Source organism: the organism of the source record quoted next, unplaced genomic scaffold, assembly GCF_019419815.1.
Source record: "Pyrus x bretschneideri cultivar Hongxiangsu unplaced genomic scaffold, Pyrus_bretschneideri_v1 Contig50, whole genome shotgun sequence".
NCBI lineage: Eukaryota > Viridiplantae > Streptophyta > Magnoliopsida > Rosales > Rosaceae > Pyrus > Pyrus x bretschneideri.
Window position 1 is genome coordinate 871276 of NW_025999788.1, and position 20212 is coordinate 891487.

Below are 20212 nucleotides of genomic sequence, written 5' to 3' on the forward strand. Positions count from 1 at the left end.
GTTTAGATGATTTAAGTAATAATGATAGTATTTATAGTATAGAAAGTATAAATATGATAGATTCAGACTCGAAAGATTCAAGTAATTCCAATACTGATTTAGAAGAGTATATGTGTGCATTCATAGAAGAACAACATGAAGAATAGTATAAATATATAAATTTAGGTTGGTCAGAAAAATGTTATAAGTGTAGCAAGTTAGTTGCAAATAAATATTATAATACATATTCAATATTGTGTGAAAAGTGCTATAGTAATAGGTTATTAGATATTAATTTATCAGAATCACAAGAAAGTACTGAAATATTAGGAAATACTGCTTATAGTATAGAAAAGCCAAAAAAATAGTTCTTTAATTACCATAAATTGTGAAATAGAAATAGCAAAAGAACACAAAATACAAACAACAGCTATAATAAATACAGGAAGCACAAAGAATGTCATAAGAGAAGAGTTAGTACTAGAAAAATATAAAAAAAAAATCAGCAAAACCAATGAGAATAACACAGTTTGATGAGAGACCAGTTTATTTAACACATTGTTTTAATAATGAGTCTATTAAAGTAGAAAAACAACAATTTAATTTACCATTAACATTTATTTCACTAGTAGGATCATACCCATAAGGTTTAAATTTTTTGAAAAGTTTGCAAAGTTTTTTATTTATGAATCATAACATAACATTTTTCAAAAAAGGCGTTACAATAATTGATCAGAGTAATACTGTAGAAACATACAAAAACATAAGTATAGAAGAGTCTAGTGGCCAAGATAGTTATATAGAAAACTGAAAAGAAAATGATGAGCATAATAATATATAAGAGTTTGATAAAGAAATATTTAAACATGAATATCCGATTTTAGAATAAGGAAACCGTATATAAATATTATAGTTAGATAGACCAAAGAGTTTAGAAGAATTATTACAATTAGCTGAACAAACTAGGATTATAGGAGAAGACTCACAGTTACATTGGAGTAAAAATAAAATACTAGCAAAATTAGATATAATTAATCCAGATTTAACCATAAAGACAACTTATATGCCTTATAGTTTAATAGATAAATAAGAGTTTGAGCAGCAAATAGTTGTTAAATTTAAAAGTAATTAGACCTTCTAAGTCTAGACATAGATCAGCAGCATTTATTGTGAGAAAACATTCAGAACTAAAGAGAGGTAAGGCTAGAATAGTTTATAATTACAAGAGATTAAATAATAATACATATGAAGATAGTTATAAGTTACCAAATAAGGATAAGCTTATAAATAAAATTAAGAGAGTAAATATTTTAGCAAATTTGATTGTAAATCAGGATTTTTGCAAATACGATTAGCAGAAGAATCAATTGAGTGGACATCTTTTATTTGTCCAAAATGACATTTTGAGTGGCTTGTTATGCCATTTGGAATTAAAAATGCTCCATCGATCTTTAAAAGAAGATGGACCAAATTTTCAAGAAATATGATAAATTTTGTAGTGTTTATGTAGATGATATTTTAATACATAGTAAAAATAGAAATGAACATAGAAAGCACTTAGAGATAGTTTTACAAGAATTTATCAATAATGGAATTCTGATTAGCAAAAATAAAATAGCATTAGAAAAGCAAGATATCGAATTTTTAGGAATGTATATCAAGTCAGGTACAATACAATTACAATGTGCTTTGTATCAATTCATCTTTGATCCAAAACCAGGGATGGATATTATTACAAAGATGTATCCACCCTATCTTTATGGTAGTACCGAAAGTTGTATTTGTAAATCAGAATTTAGCATGGTTGTGACCAGGATTAACATGAGATATTTTAGACTATGACATTTTAGATATGAGTATCAGAAAAAGCATAATGTAGTAGAACTTAACCCGGCCTTACTATTAGAGTTTGGCTATCTTGATAAAATCTTTATTTACCATATTTCCCAACTAGAATCATATCCTAAAAAGCTTATAAAAGTAGCAGAAGATTATCTAGAAAAGTGCATAAGTTTTATAAGTAGTCCTCCCGATTGGTATGTACATATGAATAAGGAGAAGGCTAGGCATATAGCCATTATTAATAAAGAGTCCTTTAGACTATCCTCTATCTCCCCACACAGGTGGACTCCTTCATACAAAAATATTTTAAGATTTTTTAATTTGGGATTTTTGTTTTTACTATGAGAAATTAGGGTTCTTGATGCAATATTTGGAGGGAATCTTCGAGCACGAGAGTTTTGGAGCAAATCTTTTAGGGGTGTGGTGAGTATTTTGTCTACATTTTAGGAAATCAAGTTTTGGGAAATGTTAAAGAACTCGATGTTGGTCACGACGGCATCATGGCCATCAAGGTCAAAAATGAAGTTGAGGATGATATGTGCAACGATGTCGGTTTTTTGTGTACGTGCATCATGCAATTAACGGCGTTGGGAGATATGTGAGGGCCTAGATTCTAGAAATCCCTTAAAAGATAGAACGCAGACTACCCTTGAGAATCAATGACTATGAGTTCCGGAATTTCATTAAGCCTCCAACATTGATTCATAATTAAGTGTACAATGCAATTATGAGATGTTAAGCACCTCCAATGGTTATTGCTTTAATTTAGAAATTTAGACAAAAGGAACATAAACCAGAAAATAGTTTCTATAATTGTTGATCATAACCTGCCTTCTCTCAACAAATGTTTTTGCTTTGATGAAATTGTAGTAATGGTCTTTCAACTTTAACTCAATTGGTAGTAGTAGTCCATTAACTAAAAATCCATGATCATTGGTCATTTAGTTCATTAAAACGTGCAGCTATGATTATTTTTATCAACTCTTTAGAACTTCCGCAAAAACGAGTCATGAGCCACACACACACGTATGGCTGAATCAAGGGGCAAATATAAAAACCAAATGAGAAAAATTATAGCATGGGTCCATCAACTTTAACCCAAATGGAGAAATAGTCCCTTAACTTTAATCAACTAGAGCAATGGTTGAAGACTTTAACCCAATTGGAGAAATAGTTCGTCAACTTTAACCAATTGGAGCAATGGTCCTTTAACTTTAACTCAATTGGAGAAATGATCCTTCCAACATAACTCATTTTGACAGAATTCTACCGAAGTTGATGAAAATGACCATAACTACACATTTTGATGAGTTAGGGACAATGATTATGGATTTTTAGTTGAGGGACCATTGGTTCAATTGAGTTAAATTGAGGAACTACAATTTCTCTTTTGCTTTAGAAACATTTTTCCCCATTGCAAGAGCTTTGCAGGAAAAGTAAGAACTTGAGGTCCACCTACAGCATAACAAAAATTAGAATCGTGCAGAAATCCAATGAAAAATAGATATTCGAAAAGGATAATGTTAGGGAAATCAAATTTAAAATCAAATGATCTGTCACCAATAGGAAATATACATGTTAATCAATACTTAAGTAATAATTCAATTATCTACATCCACATCATTTGGTTTACAAAATGACACGCCTGACCCTGATATCCACCAAACACCAAGGTAGGCACGTGCTGGTCGACACCCGATGGTGACGAAACAATACTAACATGCATGAGAAATAACAACATAAATAAAAGTTATGAATTAAAATACAATGAATGTGCAACTTAGGAACTTGTTCATAGTATACAACTAACTAAAACACTAAAAAGAAATAATATAAAATTGAATGGCAAAGGAATGGGTCCTACACCAAGAAGACTCGAAGATGCTGATGCGGAAGTGCCTTGACGCTGGGATTGTACGCCTCGATTCTAAGTCCTGATGAGGCGCAAAACAAACATAAGTGGACCAAGTTGATATATATATATATATATATATATATATAATATTGAAACAGTTATTCAACGTACTAATCCCCAAAGTTTAATGTAAACTAATAATATAATATGTGATAGGTTTTTCGGAAACCCTAGCATGCCATAAAACCTTTCATAAAACATATATCATATATAGTGTGCTAACTAGTGGTATCATAATCACCCATAGGCAGGACTGCCACGCACCCGTATGTAGAACATACGCTCGTAGGCAGAACATATGCTCGTAGGCAGGACATACGCACGTAGGCAGAAAAATTGCCTGTAGGCAAGAAAATGACCACTAATACGCATAAAACATTGAATATAATATTTCCAACATAAGTACATATATCTCAAAACATCTTCATAGCATATAGTCATCCATCATATATACTACAAAGAAGTGTAAAAAACATGTTCATAAATAGTATATAGTCATCCATCATATATACTACAAAGAACATAAGTTTGATAAAGTATGGTATTCTAAAATATTCTTAGTAAAGCATGATAATAATAAAGTGTAAATCTAATTTACTCATAAAACGTTTCATAAAATGTAACCATGAAATCATGAATTTCATGTATGCATTTCTACTATTAAAACATGCATTTTAGAAGGATCCACTCACAAATACTTCTTCGCCGAGAGCCACACAAACTAGCGAAGACAGAAATGCCATAATAAATGCACCTAAGCACATAAAGGGTTCAATTAATAAAACTCTATTAAAACGATTGAATTTGGAAAAACGGACGTCATAAACAGATTCAAGACATCGAATTACCCTAAGAAGGGTCCCGAGTAAATTTCGAAAAAAGTCAACAAAAAGTCAACATAGGAATATTCTAGGAATATTACTTGGAACATTCCAATCGGGTCATGCCAAATGGATCAAGGTTGGGCTCCTGGTCAACGGGTCTGTGGTTTAGAGTTACCGGGCTTAAAGCCCAAGTTCAAACGGCCTAAGGCCTGGGTCCAAAGGGGTTTAATGGGTTATTAGGTTTAGAGATTGGGACCGGGTTAGGGCCGAGTTACAAGGCGTTTAAGCCAACTTTGAATTGGGTTTGGGTAGCTTAGGACTGGGCTGGGTTACTTGGGCCGGCTTTTGGCCCGTTTGTTATGTGGGTCGCTGAAACCAAAGAGAGAAAAGGCCGATTTTCGGCCAAGAAATTCTCAAGCTCTGACGGAGCTCAAAACTTAACTAAAACATGCAAATCAAAATATCAAAATGAAGCCCGTGAAGCAAGGAAGAGATTTGTACCATTGGGAGGTCGAGAGGTGGCTAGAGTTGGCCGGAAAACGCCTGCAAAGGCTAGGTTCCTTGCGGAAAAATTGGAAAACGTCCCCCAGTCGTTTTCTTTATAGTTTGACATCCAAAACGTGTATGAAAGGTTAGTCAACCACTAGAGACGAGGGAAGGACGATTTTAAGAGTTTAGAACCTTACTCTCGTGTCAGGGGTAACAATATACCGTGTCGAATAAGACTGCTAAGCCACGTGATGAAGTTGTAGGTTTAAGAGGTTAATGTGGGAAAGTACGATGAGGGATGAGGGACGTCCCATGGTGAGGGTGGCTGCAGGCGGTCGTCTCCAAAGCACCATCTTGGTGCTAGCCATGGAAGAAGGGGAAAGAGCACCGGTGGAGGGAAAGGAAGAGTGATTTGCGAAAGAGAGACCAAGAGAGAGAGAGAGAAAGATTAGGACCGAGGGACAAACCCAAAAGCAATGGGCCCCTTAGGCACACAAAATAAGGTCCAAAAGTAACCTTTTCAAAAATAAATATCTCAACTTAGTGAAATTACAAGAATACCCCTCCGTTCTATAAAACGTATGATTATTTCGGGACAGGGTTGTTACACAAAATTGGTTTAAAACTTTAAGTCTCTCTAACATTACACAAAGAAAAATTAAATAATTACAAAAGCTATGTGTGTATATGTTTTGTGTCCAGGGAACAATCTAAATTATGAAAAAGTTAAAAATAAGGAAAACTAATGAAAAGAGCTTGAAAACTTTAAGTTTTAATCAAAATGACAAAAAGCTGTTGTAAGTGAATAGTAGTAGGAGTGACTTTTTAGAGTAAAAATATCATTTTTGTTAAAAGTGAACAGTACCAGGAATGTTTTGTTAAAACTCCCTTAAAAATATGGGTTTCGAAAGGGCTCTTCTAATAGCATTCCCGGTGAAGGGCTTTATATAGGGCTGAAAAAGTGGTGGATATAGCCCATTTTAGAGTTCTGAGGAATCTTTGGGACCTTATAAAAGAATCTCTCCCAATGAGAGGCTATTTCTTTCGGACTCTATATGGGGTTATATATATTTATTTATGTAGTAATTTGATTATGCGATACTTTTTTATGTGTTAACTTTCCTCAAGTTAATTTTTTGAGTGCTATCTTGAATTTTTTTATCAACCTTTCAACCTAAATTGTGACAAAGTTAGATTTCATCACTTATGAACCGTTTGTTAAATTAGATTTTCTTGTCTCAATCTCATCCATTGAAAGATACAAACTCCCACTTCGTCCTCTGAAATAATTTGAGTTTCACATATAACACAACAATTTACTTAGCACCAATTGGTAAATTAGTATCATACAATTTTGAAAAAAATTATTTTAAAATTTCACCCACTGATGCCCATGAACTTTAAATCAATTTGAAATTTTAATTTTTATGAAATTTAAAATAATCATTAATTAGCCAAAGGGAATTGTTCTACACTCCAAATTTTTTATATTAGGAAAGAAAAATATACTTGTGAGAAGTATAGAATGAGATTTTTGGAGTGTCAATAACACTTTCCTTAGCCAAATTGAAAGAAAAAAAAAAGAATTAAAAAAAGAATAAAAGAGAGTATAAGTGTATTCGGAAATGGAGGTAGAGTGTGATGCGGGAATTTATACGCACACAAATTAAACCCTCTTTTTGTCAAATTGTAGTATAAGTATAAGTAGGGATCGTTCTGGACCGGGGATTAGGAGGGATTGTTAACCACTTGGATTTGACTCAAAACGTAAATAACAATATGAAACACTATACTAGACTCAAAGAATGCAAAACTAACTTTAAAACACTAAAACAAACCAAAGACTCAAACATCACCCAAAACACTCAAAACTGCCTTAAAACACTTTCTGGGCAGTTTTGAGCACTTGGTGAATTTGGACGAATTATGTAATAAATTGAATCAAAACACTTAGAAACATAAACTAAGACACTTTCTAACTAAATTGGACAATAAAGTAAAGGGGGATTGAGTTTTGACGAAATTAAACTAAATGAACAAATTGTAATTAAAGCAGAATGTAAATATGAATATGATGAAAGTATGGATGAATGCTAGCTAAGGGGTTCATCTCCACACATGTTACACTTGCATAATAAAATGATTTCCAATTGCATTTCAATAAACCATGAATTCTCAATGCTCCAAGTAAATTAGGTCCGCTTAAATTAACTTTCAAATCTTCCTAACGTTATTGAATTGGATGATTGCATACGACAACCCAAAACATTCCCCACAAGTCCCCTACATGATTGCATAATAGAGATACAAGCAAGAATCATTACGCTCTATGAAAATTATAAGTGTTGACGAGGCATTCGTTACTATGGAATACGCATGAAACTTATGCCAAGAATTCGTTTAACGCGATTGTTTATAAGCAACCTCCACTACTTGTGAATATAAGTTCGTAACTATTAGGTGAAACTCACTTATATTCTAGCGTCATATTCATGCATGAAAATTAAGTGTGCACTCTCAATAAACATACATAAATAAGTTATCAATCAAACAGTTAAACGAATTGAATCCACAACTTATGAAACGCAATTAGAAGTAATCAAATCAAAATGCAAGCATAAACATATATTTCGAATTCCCCCCTAGCCAAGGGGGGTTTAGTTGAATTTAAACATTGGAATCAAAGAAACACCTAAACATTCCAACAACTCAAACTTGAATTGTATGAACGTTTAGGCCCTCTTCTCTTCCATTCCTCATTCGTACAAAACAAAGAGTATTGAAATTAAACATTGAAATCAAAGAAACACCTAAACATTCCAACAACTCAAACTTGAATTGTATGAACGTTTAGGCCCTCTTATCTTCCTCTTCGTTGTAGCACAAGGTCTAAGGATAGTTTGATGGTGTTAATGGTTTGGGGAGTGGTTGGAGTGGCTGCAATGGAGGAGAAAAGTGTTTTGGTGGCTGCTGCAAGGGTGTGGAGAGGTTTTGACGAATTTCTGGAATATGGAAGAGTGAATGAGAATGAATGAGAATGAATGCTTATTTATAGGTGAAATGGGGGGAACATGACAGCTAGGAGGGAATGTGGCTGCATGTTTGAATGATTAAAGGATGCATGTGGGTTGAAATTGCATGTGCAATGAATATGTGGCTGCATGTGCAAGGGGACAATCTGAAAATGCATGTGAAAGCATGTGTTGGCTGCAATGATGAAATGGATGGGAGTGCATGTGGCTTAATTAATTAAAGGGAGTGCATGTGGAATGTTTTAAAGGATGGAATGCATGTGAATATGATGGAAATCTGATATGGTGATGGGAGATGCATGTGGCTGATTTATGCATGTGAATGCATGTGGCTGCAATGGATTAGGAATCCTTCAATTTCGTCCATTCCTTTTGCTCCAAACATAAGCTATCCATTCCAAGTCCAATTTTGCTCCAAAATGCTCCAAAATGCATCTTTTTGCTTCCTTAGCCATATGAACCTAAAAACACACGAAAATGGCTTAAACGACTAAAACAACTATGAATTAACAATATAAATGCACGAAAACAAGCTAAGTAAGTCGCCTAAATATGCTTCTATCAGAGTGATATAATTTTGCTCACATAGATGCTACTTTTTTGTGCGACCCACTGTTTTTTTTGGGTTAAATGTAGCCTAATTTTATGTTATTCAAGAAAGGAAGTTACTAGCCCAGTGGTGGATCTAGCCACATTTTCCAACTCATTAAGGATGAAATTTCTTACTAAGCTTGAAATGTACTAGTCTCAATAAAGCCCCCATTCGGATGCTCTAAGACTAACTGAAGTACGAATCTTTTTATTTAGTAAATTCTGTAGAAGTTAACAAGAAGGACTTGCAATGAAAATTCCATGGGGTGGGCCTCATCAGTATTCTCAACAAATGATATCAGGTCTCCGTCAATGTCATAGTTACCGAAAACTGGAAGGCACAAACTTGTCTGATTCTGTTAGACCTTCCAATCGAAGATCAGAGGAAGTTCAGTAGAGCATGGTGAGATGCGTAACTTCATTTCTGAGCAGTACTCCCACCTTTTTCAATGGCTGCACCCATGAATCCAAATCCGAGGTTTGACCTGAACATACCCCCGTCAATGGGCTCGAATTTTATGATCAGGAAAGCAATCACTATTCTTACACTGACAAGTCTTTGCTGGAAATGGAGAAGTTTGGAGTTCTACCACATGAAAATATTCCTGGCTTGATTGGAGGCCTTGATGATGAACAATTTCCAGAATATACGGACATTGGGTAAGCTCTGATGGCTGGAACCACAAGTTTTGGTATTGAAAGACGTTAAGGTTGATGGAAAACTGACCACTAAATTTGGGATTATCGATTTCTTTTGCTCATCAGACGCGGTGGACTATGAATCAGATGGCATTTGGGGAGATTGGACTTTCACCCTTTTGAGATGCAGAGGGAGAGTTTTGGCGTGTGTTCCTGTTATATGCAGAAATCGATTTTATGCTTGGCAAATCTGTGACTGCAGGACGGTAGAGAAGCCAGGATCAGAGGAAACAAATGGTAACAATTTTTGTAGTTCAAATTTTCGCTGGCAGACTGTTTAAATTTGTTTTAGGGCTTTCATTGAGACGTCTGTATGGCGACATTTACTCCATGAGAAGTAGTGAATGAAATTAGTGTTAATTATTACTAGGCATTTCTCAACTCTCTAGTAGGCACTCAGTGAACTCGTACATTTCCTTGTTCAAAGTGTTCAATGCATTGGATTGTAGAGCCTGAAGGAAGCGACCCATTTCAAACTAAACAAAGGGCACGGTAACCCGAAGAAAGAGTGTCGGCACAGGAGTTGCTCGAAGATGCATAAAGAACCGTTGTTTGATCGATCGATGAGTACAAGTGAATTCTTTTGTACGAGTGTTATGTACTTTATGAACAAGTGTTATTTTGTTCATTGCAACATTGAATGGATGCATGGCTGTCACGTATATATTTTGTATTATACGATTGATAAGTAGAAATTAGAAACACTAGCTTTTATTAATTCCAGGTTTTTACACCTGAGAAAATCAGAATACATAAGTTGCTTGTGGAAACATCTATTGAAAGATAGAATTCCTTTATTTCTTACATAAGTTGCAAGTACCGAAAACACAAAGTAGATACGAAAAAACATCACATATATAGAGTACTAACAAACTCAAGAAAAATCCTTTTGAAACGAGCCACTATCAATGCAATTGCTAGTGCTACCTTATCATTGATGTTGTCAAAGAACGGAAAATAGGCATACCTTCACGATGTCTTTAGGATCAATGTGCCACAAACTCCCCAAAAACCTACGATGAATCCAAGTACCACGCTGACATAAAACCACAACTTATCATTGTCTCTATCTTCATTCCTGTCATTTGCACCCTCAGTAGTAAAAGTTTTGTCTCCAGGGCACTTAGTTGAAAGAGGAACTCCACACAGTGATGGATTGTCCATATAAATCGACGAATCATTGAGCGTTTGAAGCTGGTTTCCAGAAGGAATTCTTCCAGACAAGTTGTTATAAGACAAGTTCAAGTGGGACAAAGAGGTTAAAGATGACAAGCTTTGAGGAATTTGTCCCGTGAGGTGGTTGTGTGAGAGATCAAGAGTTTCGAGCCAACGCAAGTTTCCGATATTGGAGGGGATCCTTCCAAACAATTGATTCATGGACAAATTCAAGGTGCCCAATAGAATGAGGCTGCTTATTTCTTCAGGAATTTCACCTTGTAAATTATTTGATGAAAGATCAATGCTATTTACAAGATCTAGAGTCGTGTTGTACACAAGTTCTTCTCCTTTTAGTGTCAATGTGGCTTGCTCATCATAATAAGCAAGGACACTATTTGAATATTTGACCCTTTTTGAATCTTTCACCAGCGAAGTCAAATTATTCAAACACTTGGGAATAGTACCAGAAAAGTTGTTGCGACTAAGGTCGAGGATGTGAAGGTGTTGAAGATTGCACAGTTGTTGGGAGATATGTCCACTAAAATAGTTGGATCGTAATCGTAGCATATACAACATGGATACACTGGATCCTTCTATCCATAGTGGTATTTCCCCATATAACCTGTTGTTTCCAAGATCAATGCTCGCCAAACTAGAACAATTTTGTAAGGAATCAGGAACTTCACCTCCAAAATTGTTGTTGTTGAGCTTTAATACTGCCAGTGAACTTAATACCCCCAATGAAGTGGGAATATTACCAGAGAGATTGTTTTGACCAACATCTAAAAACACCATATTGCTCCCCACGCTCCATGCATGAGGGAATTCTCCAGAAAATTGATTGCTTCTTAGAGACAAGATTCTCAAGTTAAGCATGCTGCAAACAGATTGAGGAATTGTGCCGTTCAAATTATTCTCAGAAAGAAACAATACTTGCAAATTCGGCATCAACTGGTCAATATTGGAGGGAATTGGCCCGGAGAATAGATTGCTTTCAATAATAAGGGAAGTGGCAAAAGTGGACCAAAGCGGGAGTGAGCCCTCCAATTGATTATGACTCAAATCAATAGAATTTAAATTTGGGAATTTCAAATGCAATGGAAGGCTTCCACGAAATTTGTTGTTAGACAAGTCTAGTTGGATGAGTTGGGAAGATATCTTCAACAACCATTCCCTTGGTATGGAATCTGAGATTCCATTGCCACTAAGAGTGATGTCGATTAGTTTAGTTTGAGATTGAAGCCACACCCCAAAACCAGGTCCTACCCAACAATTTAGGATCCTAAGTTTGTGGAGCTTGAAAGGAGGAACCCAATCATAAGCCACGTCAAAAATGAGGGACTTGGATTGGGCTGGGTTTCCTACTTGATAATCTTGTAATCTCGTAAGGTTTCTAAAATGGGCTTCTGTTAGAATACTTTCCCATGAATTGCCAAACAGATTTAGGGAAACTAGTTGAGATAGTTGGCCAAGACTTTCTGGAATGGAGCCATTCATATTATTATCAAAGAGGTCCAATGTTTTCAAGGAGGACAAGTTTCCGATTGAATCTGGGATTGAGCCCCAAAAATTATTGTACCTAAGGTTGAGATTCTGCAAACTTTTAAACATTCCTAAGGAGGCCGGCAGTTGGCTTTGCGTCCCACAGTAAGACAAATCTAATGACTCTAATGTATTATTTGGACAATTTGAGAAACTCCTCCAAAATTCTTCAATCCCCCCATTAAATTTGTTTCCAGAAAGACTTAAGAACTTCAGCTTGCAAAAATTTCCAATGACATTGGGAATTTGACCTTTTAAGCCTGTTTCAGATAAATCAAGGTCCTGAAGAGATTTGAGACTTGCAAATTCATTTGGAAAAGAACCACTGAAATTATTCTTGGATAGATGAAGTGTTATGAGGTTGGTAAGATTGAAAAACCAACTGGGAAGTGCAGAACTGAACATATAATTATTTGACAAATCAAGTACGAAAAGTGATGTCAAATTAAAGTGTTGCAAAGAGATGAGTGGAATGCTTTCAATTTGGCACGAAGATAAGTGTAACTGTGACAGTGAAGGAAGCATATTAACAGCATACACCCAATTGACTCTTGTTGTGCTAAGATCGGCCTCTCCAAGATCAAGGTATTTTAGAGAAGAGAGGCGAGACATCCAATTCAAGTTTCTGGAAGACAAGTCAAAATTCAACCCGAGATCAAGAAAACTCAGGCTTGATAGGTTACCAAGAGAAGGGGGAATTTCTCCCCCAAATGATGCAAGGGAGAGATTGAGATATTGCAAACTTTTAAGCTCCCCAAAGAACTTTGGAATGGGAATGCCTTGAAAATCATTATAGCTTAGGTCCAGGAATTTTAAATGTTTCAAGCTAAGCAAGAATGATTTATCTTACCTCCCAAGCAAGACTTTTCATAAGACGAAGAATTTGAACTTGGATATGGATTGCGGAGGTTCATCCTGACAACACGACCAGTGCCGTTGTCGCAAGAAATTCCTTCCCATCGACAGCACTCACGCCCCACCCAAGAAGAAAGCCTACCAGAAGGATCAACAAGATGTTGTTTAAAGTTGACAAGTGCTCGCCTTTCTTCCTCAATGCATAATGATTTCACAGTAGTAGTGCTCGGAACTCCGATATCACCCAAGCAGATCATAGCAGTGGGTAGATACGTAGATGCCAAAAAAAAAATGAGAAAACGGTGAGAAAATTTGAGGGGATTGATGAGATGCAAGGTATCCATTGGAGAAATCAGTGTGTATATTCCCCAGTTGGTTGCAGATGAACACAACAGTGAACTCAACTCATATATAACAAGCAATGAGAGCGTAAAAGCAAATAGTGCTACTCAACTCTCTGTTGAGTTTCACGGGTTTACATTTGTATTCACACCATGAAATTGCAAAGAACGTGGGAGTGGGGAGGGGGACGACTAGTCTCCATAAAGAGAAAGAAGATGACAAGGACACAAATGCTCCTGCGTACATCACCAAAGACCATGACTTTTAGGCTTGTTTGCCGACATTGAGTTTCACACTGACCAAAGCGTGCTCTCAGTTATTGTATGATGGAAATTGCAAAGAACGTGGAAGTGGGGAGGGGGACGACTAGTCTCCATAAAGAGAGGGAAGATGACAAGGACACAAATGCTCCTGCGTACATCACCAAAGAGCTTGACTTTTAGGCTTGTTTGCCGACATTGAGTTTCACATTGACCAAAGCGTGCTCTCAGTTATTGTATGATGGAAACTACATTTTCTTATGGTTAAATTATATTTTTGACCATATTTAGCTTGATTTCTTCTTCCTAATCAATCAACTAGTGTAGATGAGATGTGATAAATCATAAAATAAGATGTCAACCACAGAGTTGTGGTTGTAGCTCCCAAGCGATATAGGAACCCAAAAATTATTGTTTCAATAACTTTCTTTTATAATTTTTAAAAATGTCACAAGTTCAAATCATTTTATCCGTTATCAAAACAAGAACTTAGAACTTCACTATATTGTTTTCAATAATACGTCGTATTCCCCAAACTTCCAAAAAGAGGGTGGTATGGTAAAAATGTTCAACATCTTCCCTCAGTCAAGAACATGTTGACCATGATATATTAAATAAATTACAATTTCATTGCTGATCCTCTCGTTGAATCAACGCATCATAATTACTAAAAAGCAAAAATTCTCTTGACTCTTGAGAACAAAACTTGGCAGAGTGAAATCAATCTCTTGAATTTTTTAACTTCTTCGACTTTCTTCCGGACTTTCCTCCCCCTTTGTGACCGAAGTACTTGTCACTTCCAGAAGCAACCTATGCTTTTGGACCTGTACCTAAAAGCCCCACCCTTTTTTCTACTTTGGTGATTAAAATCCTAAAGTTCACTCAAATTTGCCCAAACGTCCTTTATTTAGATAGGCTACACTGCTAGTTTGTCCCCAGAATTTTATGGGCATTTTCAACTTACCCATGAGCTAAGTTTTTGGAAAATTATATTACTTTCTCAAATCAGAAATTTTTAAGTTTTTAAATAATAGGATAGAAGTTTTGAAATTAGAACTCTTTCTACGTTGAGAAGAGTAATATCACTAGACGAGTAACTACTAGTTGGTAAAAGGTTCACAATTTACTTCATTAGAAGATATGTTACTGAAGCGACAAATTCATAGATAATTACAGGTTGAAGTGTTACAAGTCTATGTAAAATATTAGGTAAAAGCTTTTGTTCTCATAAATATTTGAATTCTAAATGTCTAATTATTTGGTCTATCAAACATTCAATTTAGTAGAAATTATAGTGAATTCATAACAAGATTAGTGAATGCAATTCTCTCATTTAGTCATTCTCTATTTATGATAAACATGAATCTACCTAATGTTTTCTTTAACATTCTCGTTAGTGAGGCTGCCATGGAAGCATACGGGAAGCTTGCAGTTATTGACGAAAATCAAGAGCCACAAGCAAAGTTATTGTCATTAGAAGTGAGTGACCATTAGGTTTAACGGCATTTTACAAAATAAACACGGTAGTTGAAACTAAGAATATCCGAAAGCATGTTTTGCAAGCACAACGAAGCGGGGGGCTACAAACCACCCGCCCCCCGATGGTTGCTCAACTTTCTAATTTCTTGGTCTCAATCTACTCCACCTCGGCCAAGTAATCTTCAATTTCAGCTGGTGTAAGTACTCTGCAACAACACAATCACAACATAAATTCACAAGCTAATGCATGCCAACCAAAGGGTGAATCGACGGATAAAAATTAAAACATAGGGTTGTGAGGGGAAACTTGCCTGAATTTTTTGTCAGCGCCAATTATCCCAATCTCAATGTTTTTACCAGAAATTTGTCCTTCAAACCTAGAACCGCATGCAGAAAGAAAGGTCACAAAAGAGCTAACTTATATTTGTATGATAGAACAACGGTGTGCATAAATTCAGAACTGAATTTGTTTCCTATAGGAAGACTAAAAGTAAAATAAAAAACTGAAGGATAAAGTGCCTACCCTTCTTTCAGGGTCAATATTGCCGTGTGGACAGCATCATCAAGTTCCATGTCCTCGGTGTACCTACAAGAAATAGTCACATGAATCCTCAGCTAAATTCAAAGCAAACATAAAACTGAAGGCCAGGATAAAGAAATAAAATGCAATTCAAGGGTTAAAAGATGGACGAGTCATGCTGCTGATTAGACATGCCAATATAGACGTCAATAATTACTAAGATAAATAAAATAGAACGAAGACTACCCTTGAGAATCAATGACTATTGAGTTCCCGAATTTCATTACGCCTCCAACATTGATTCATAATTAAGTGTACAATGCAATTATGAGATGTTAAGCACCTCCAATGGTTATTGCTTTAGTTAGAAATTTAGACAAAAGGAACATAAACCAGAAAACAGTTTGTATTATTGTTGATCGTAACTTGCCTTTTCTCAAGAAATGTTTTTGCGTTAGAAACATTTTTCCCCATGGCAGAAGCTTTCCAAGAAAAGTAAGAACCTGATGGGTCCACCTACGGCATAACAAAAATCAGTCACGCAGAAATCCAATGGAAAATAGATATCAGAAAAATAAATAACTACAAAAGCTTTAAAAGGTTGTGGTATGTGTGTGTGTATTGCCAACTAGAAAGAAAAAGGATTGCGCTCCCTGAACCTCTATAGTTTGTTCTCAAAGACTCGAGCACAATGTGCACCATAAGTTTACACTAGGTGAGGACAGAATATACATACCTGAAATAGTTGTGGACCTTTGTCATCAAAGCCGGCAACCAGCAGTGAAACTCCAAAAGGCCTTACACCCCTAGAAGGATAACAGTCAAATCAGAGTCTAAAGTGGAAAAGGACCTGAAAGTTAATTGCAGCCTGAAGTTGAATACACAAAACATGCATTTGCCTGTATACGAAGTCTAAGCAAATAATTACAACACTCAAGCTTAAGTTATCAAGATTAAAAATTTTCAAATGATACTAATCTTCCCTTCCCCATATTTTTCTATATAAACAACTTAAGCATTAAAACCTTTTAATTTATTAAAAGTTCGGACCAAGAAGGATAATTTAGGATCAAGATCGTTAAAAATCTTAAGGTAGGTAAACCAGGTTGTGAGAAAAAATGATAATTACCCCGACTGTGTGAACTCCTGCATAACAGCAGCAACTTCCCTCACTAGTTGTGTAACAGGGATAGGTTCCTGTAAATACCCACGAAATCAAATTATAAGTTACGTTACAAAAAATAAAAATTACAGTAACTAACCGGGTGACTATAAAGTAATAAATCAACTTGTTTCAAGTTGAGACTCGTTATAACACATTGGGGTAGGAATGCGGATAGCCAAAGGGAGGTATCACTTAAGACTCTATGCCCGATCCACAAGACCAAAAAATATTCATTCACGATATTTAAAAGCTAAAAACCAATATATAAACAATGATATTACCAAAAAAATGCTTAAATGCTGTGGTGCACATCAAGGAGAATAAAGATTCAACAGGATTCTTCTAAGGAACGTAAACTGAAATTCCAATACTTAGTATATGCTCAAAGAACAATATCAATACTACGGCTAAAAATAAAAAGAATAAAAGATGAAAGACACAAAATTTGAGCTATACTTTATACAACTGATGATATTGCTCCGCCTGTTTCCTACTTTTCCGAACCAGAACTCTGAAATCTGGACCCATGCCACTGCATGAGAGAACAGTAAATTTCAGTTATTTTTTCTCCGAGGAAGAAAGCCCGCCCATTAAAACCCCTTAAACATCATGAGGAATTCTTAGATACAACAAAATCAATAATAAAATGGCATGCATTCATTGTTGGTGGAACTCTTATAATTTTTCAATGGAACTACATCATTCATGTGATATGGGTCCTCTAAAGGTGAATTCATATTTTATGGATGATGGATCCCGCCAACAATAAACTACTGTTCATTTCATTATTGGTTTGTTTTACCACGATAATATGATAACATGGTAAAGCCACCGGAGCTAAGACTTTTTGTGGATCAGATATTATTGAAGCATTATAGCAGCAACAACATGACAGGAATATCAAAATAGTATTGTGAAAACCCTCAACTTAACACAAACATGTAGTACAGACAAACCTGTAAACAACTCCAATGTTTGGCGTCAATAACTGAATTTTCTGAACCTGCAATCCAAAAACTTAAAGGGTCACAAGAAGTCCCTGGTATACTACTTGATTATTGGAGAGAACATGCCTTAGAGGTGTAAAGAAAACAAATTCAGTTTGTCAAATAAGAATAGTTGATGAGATACGCAAGCTATACATCAGTGTACAAATAAATTTAGAAATCCAGCTCTGGCATAGAACTTGTACATAACTTATGAATTGCAGTCTATCAAAAAGAGTAGCATAGAACTAGTACATAACTTATGAATTGCAGTCTATCAAAAAGAGTAGCATATTCACTCACAGATGTTTCATCAACTAAGATAGATGGCAGTTTCTTCTCCGTTGCTATGACAACTCCATTAGCAGCTGCAACAAGAAGATAGATTTTTCTAAATAACAAAACCAATGACACTAACTTTATGATAGATTTCAAAACTTATCTGACGTAAGAGCCAAATAATGAGCTGAATCAAAACGAAGAAAAGTTAAAGATGTAAATATTTCAGCAATAGAAGACATTTATGTTTAGCAATACAAAGTAAGAACAGTGATTTTTATATAACTAATGACTCCAATGGTGTCATAAGATATCTCAGTTTATGTCCATTAAAATTACCCAAGGATGCATGAGGCCCAATCTTGCAAACAATCCAGATAATTTATAATTATAGAAAATCAACTCGAACCAATATAATAAGATATAGCTATGAAATATAAAATTACTGGTGATCAAGCATATGATGGGTCTTACTTCTCCTAAGGAAAGAATGTCTACGATTAGTAGTTATCTCCCTTTTATAGTTAATAGGCACTTTCTTGCCAATAGTTCTGTATAAGATTGTCCGCAATTCATACATCAAATTACAAAACAAAAAATGACCAAAATGCGTTTCATTTTAACTAAACATAAGCACTAAACTCTACCACGTCGGAATTCTTAGCTTCTTTTATTTCTCTATCCTGAGTGCGCTGGTTCAACTTCACCCATTTTCTTCTCCCTACCGACCATAAATACCACACTCAGCTTCCATCCAATTTCATTTATCGTGGATCACTAAAAACTCAGTTCCAAATGAGGTCTTGGACCCTCGTTCCTTACCGGGAAATAAATACAAAAAAAATTAATTTGCTCATTCTTAACAACAAGGATAACAATTCTAAATATTTGCTGCAACCACCAAACCGATATAGTTAACATGTAATACCCTTTAACTCTTTCACACCAGTTTCTAGCAACAATGAACAGATTGTTCATCTCTTTTTCTGACCAATTTAATCCGTCTCCTTTCTTATTCGAGACGATTACTTAGAAAGTGTCAATTCAATTCAAATTCAAATGTATCCGAAACAACTTGAGAATGCATAAGATTTTCGCACACCTTTAATCCCTAAAGACGTCTGGCCAGACCCAACTGCCGTTAGCGCATGTTCAATCTGAACAAGCTTCCCAGAAGGACTGAATTCAAAATAAACATAAAAATTATGATCGAAAAAAAACCCCAATATTCCAATCAAATTTTCAGTACAAAATTCAAATTAAATTCGCAGGTCAAACACCTGAAAGTGGTAAGAGAAAATGAGTACTGGCTATCACTCATTATGCTTCCAACCCAAAAAAGAAAAACTGCGGAAACAGAAATCAGAACGAACTCATCAATTTTCAACTGAAAAAAAAAAAAAAAAAAAAAAAAATTAATTGTTACTAGAGTAGTGAAAATTAGGAAATTGGGTTTCTTTGGAACCCTAACGGCGAGCTAAAGTTGGGGTCTTTTGAGACGTACCTGACTCAGAGGATCAAACTCGGAAGTTCAGAAGAGCCCGCGAGAGAGAAGATTTCTTGAAGTGAGCGTTCTTCTGTGTTTCAAAGAAGAAGATGGATGCAACGACGCCGTACTGACTGGCATTGCTTGTTTATTTATGACTTAAGTTTCACTAATAAACCTTGAAGTTTACTCGGCTTTTTGCTTTCAACCTTGTAGTGTTTTACTTTACATTTGATCCTCGTAGTTTCGTTCCGTCAGCACCGTTAGTCCAAATTTTCAAACGAGGGGAAATTCATTCCAACGTAGGTTTTTTTTGTTTTTTTTTTTTTTTTTGAGTACATCGATATTTTTAGAGAGAAGGAGTTCGGTTAAGCTATACAATAGGTAGTCTAGTTTGGTATCGAATTCGCCATTAACGAGATTCGAACTTAAACCTCTCACACCCAAGTGAAGAGGAATATTACCAGACCGTAGTTCTTAAATGAGAAGATGTGCACACAAATGGATGGAAAATTCAATTTAATTTGACAAATTTTTTTGTTCAAAATGAAAGTAGGACATAAATGTAACAAAATAAACTATATGGACGCAAGTGAAAATCAGAGTAAACTATAGGGACTGTAAGGCCATCTCCAACCGACTCGGCCAAAGGGCCGTATGGTTAAAAATAGCTCGGAATGACACGAAAACCATCTCCAACTAAGGGCTAGGTCAAAGGGTTTATGCGCCTCACAGGGCCAAAACCCCCAAATCAGGCCAACGAGCTAGC

General features: G+C 35.5%; 2 protein-coding genes across 3 annotated transcripts; both read right to left on the bottom strand.

Moving 5' to 3' along the window:
* Positions 1–10060: 10060 nt before the first annotated feature.
* Positions 10061–13420, bottom strand: LOC103952064 (receptor-like protein EIX2). The gene is made up of 2 exons (XM_048569694.1): positions 12922–13420; positions 10061–11406 (listed from the first exon to the last, which is right to left on the bottom strand). The coding sequence occupies exon 2, from the start codon at positions 11403–11405 to the stop codon at positions 10341–10343; it is 1065 nt and encodes a 354-aa protein (XP_048425651.1). The 5' UTR covers position 11406; positions 12922–13420; the 3' UTR covers positions 10061–10340.
* A 1558-nt stretch (positions 13421–14978) lies between these two features.
* Positions 14979–19613, bottom strand: LOC103952029 (proteasome subunit alpha type-2-A). Of its 2 annotated transcripts, none has more exons than XM_009363561.3 (12): positions 19462–19613; positions 19238–19344; positions 19060–19136; positions 17982–18046; positions 17649–17695; positions 17149–17224; positions 16657–16724; positions 16264–16333; positions 15958–16043; positions 15531–15593; positions 15319–15384; positions 14979–15213 (listed from the first exon to the last, which is right to left on the bottom strand). In XM_009363561.3, exons 2-12 carry the CDS (start codon positions 19276–19278, stop codon positions 15165–15167), a joined length of 708 nt encoding a protein of 235 aa, XP_009361836.2. In that variant the 5' UTR covers positions 19279–19344; positions 19462–19613; the 3' UTR covers positions 14979–15164. The 2 variants fall into 2 exon arrangements, with proteins under 2 accessions (XP_009361836.2, XP_009361834.2); XM_009363559.3 differs by having other exon boundaries at positions 19238–19304; positions 19462–19612.
* Positions 19614–20212: the final 599 nt, after the last annotated feature.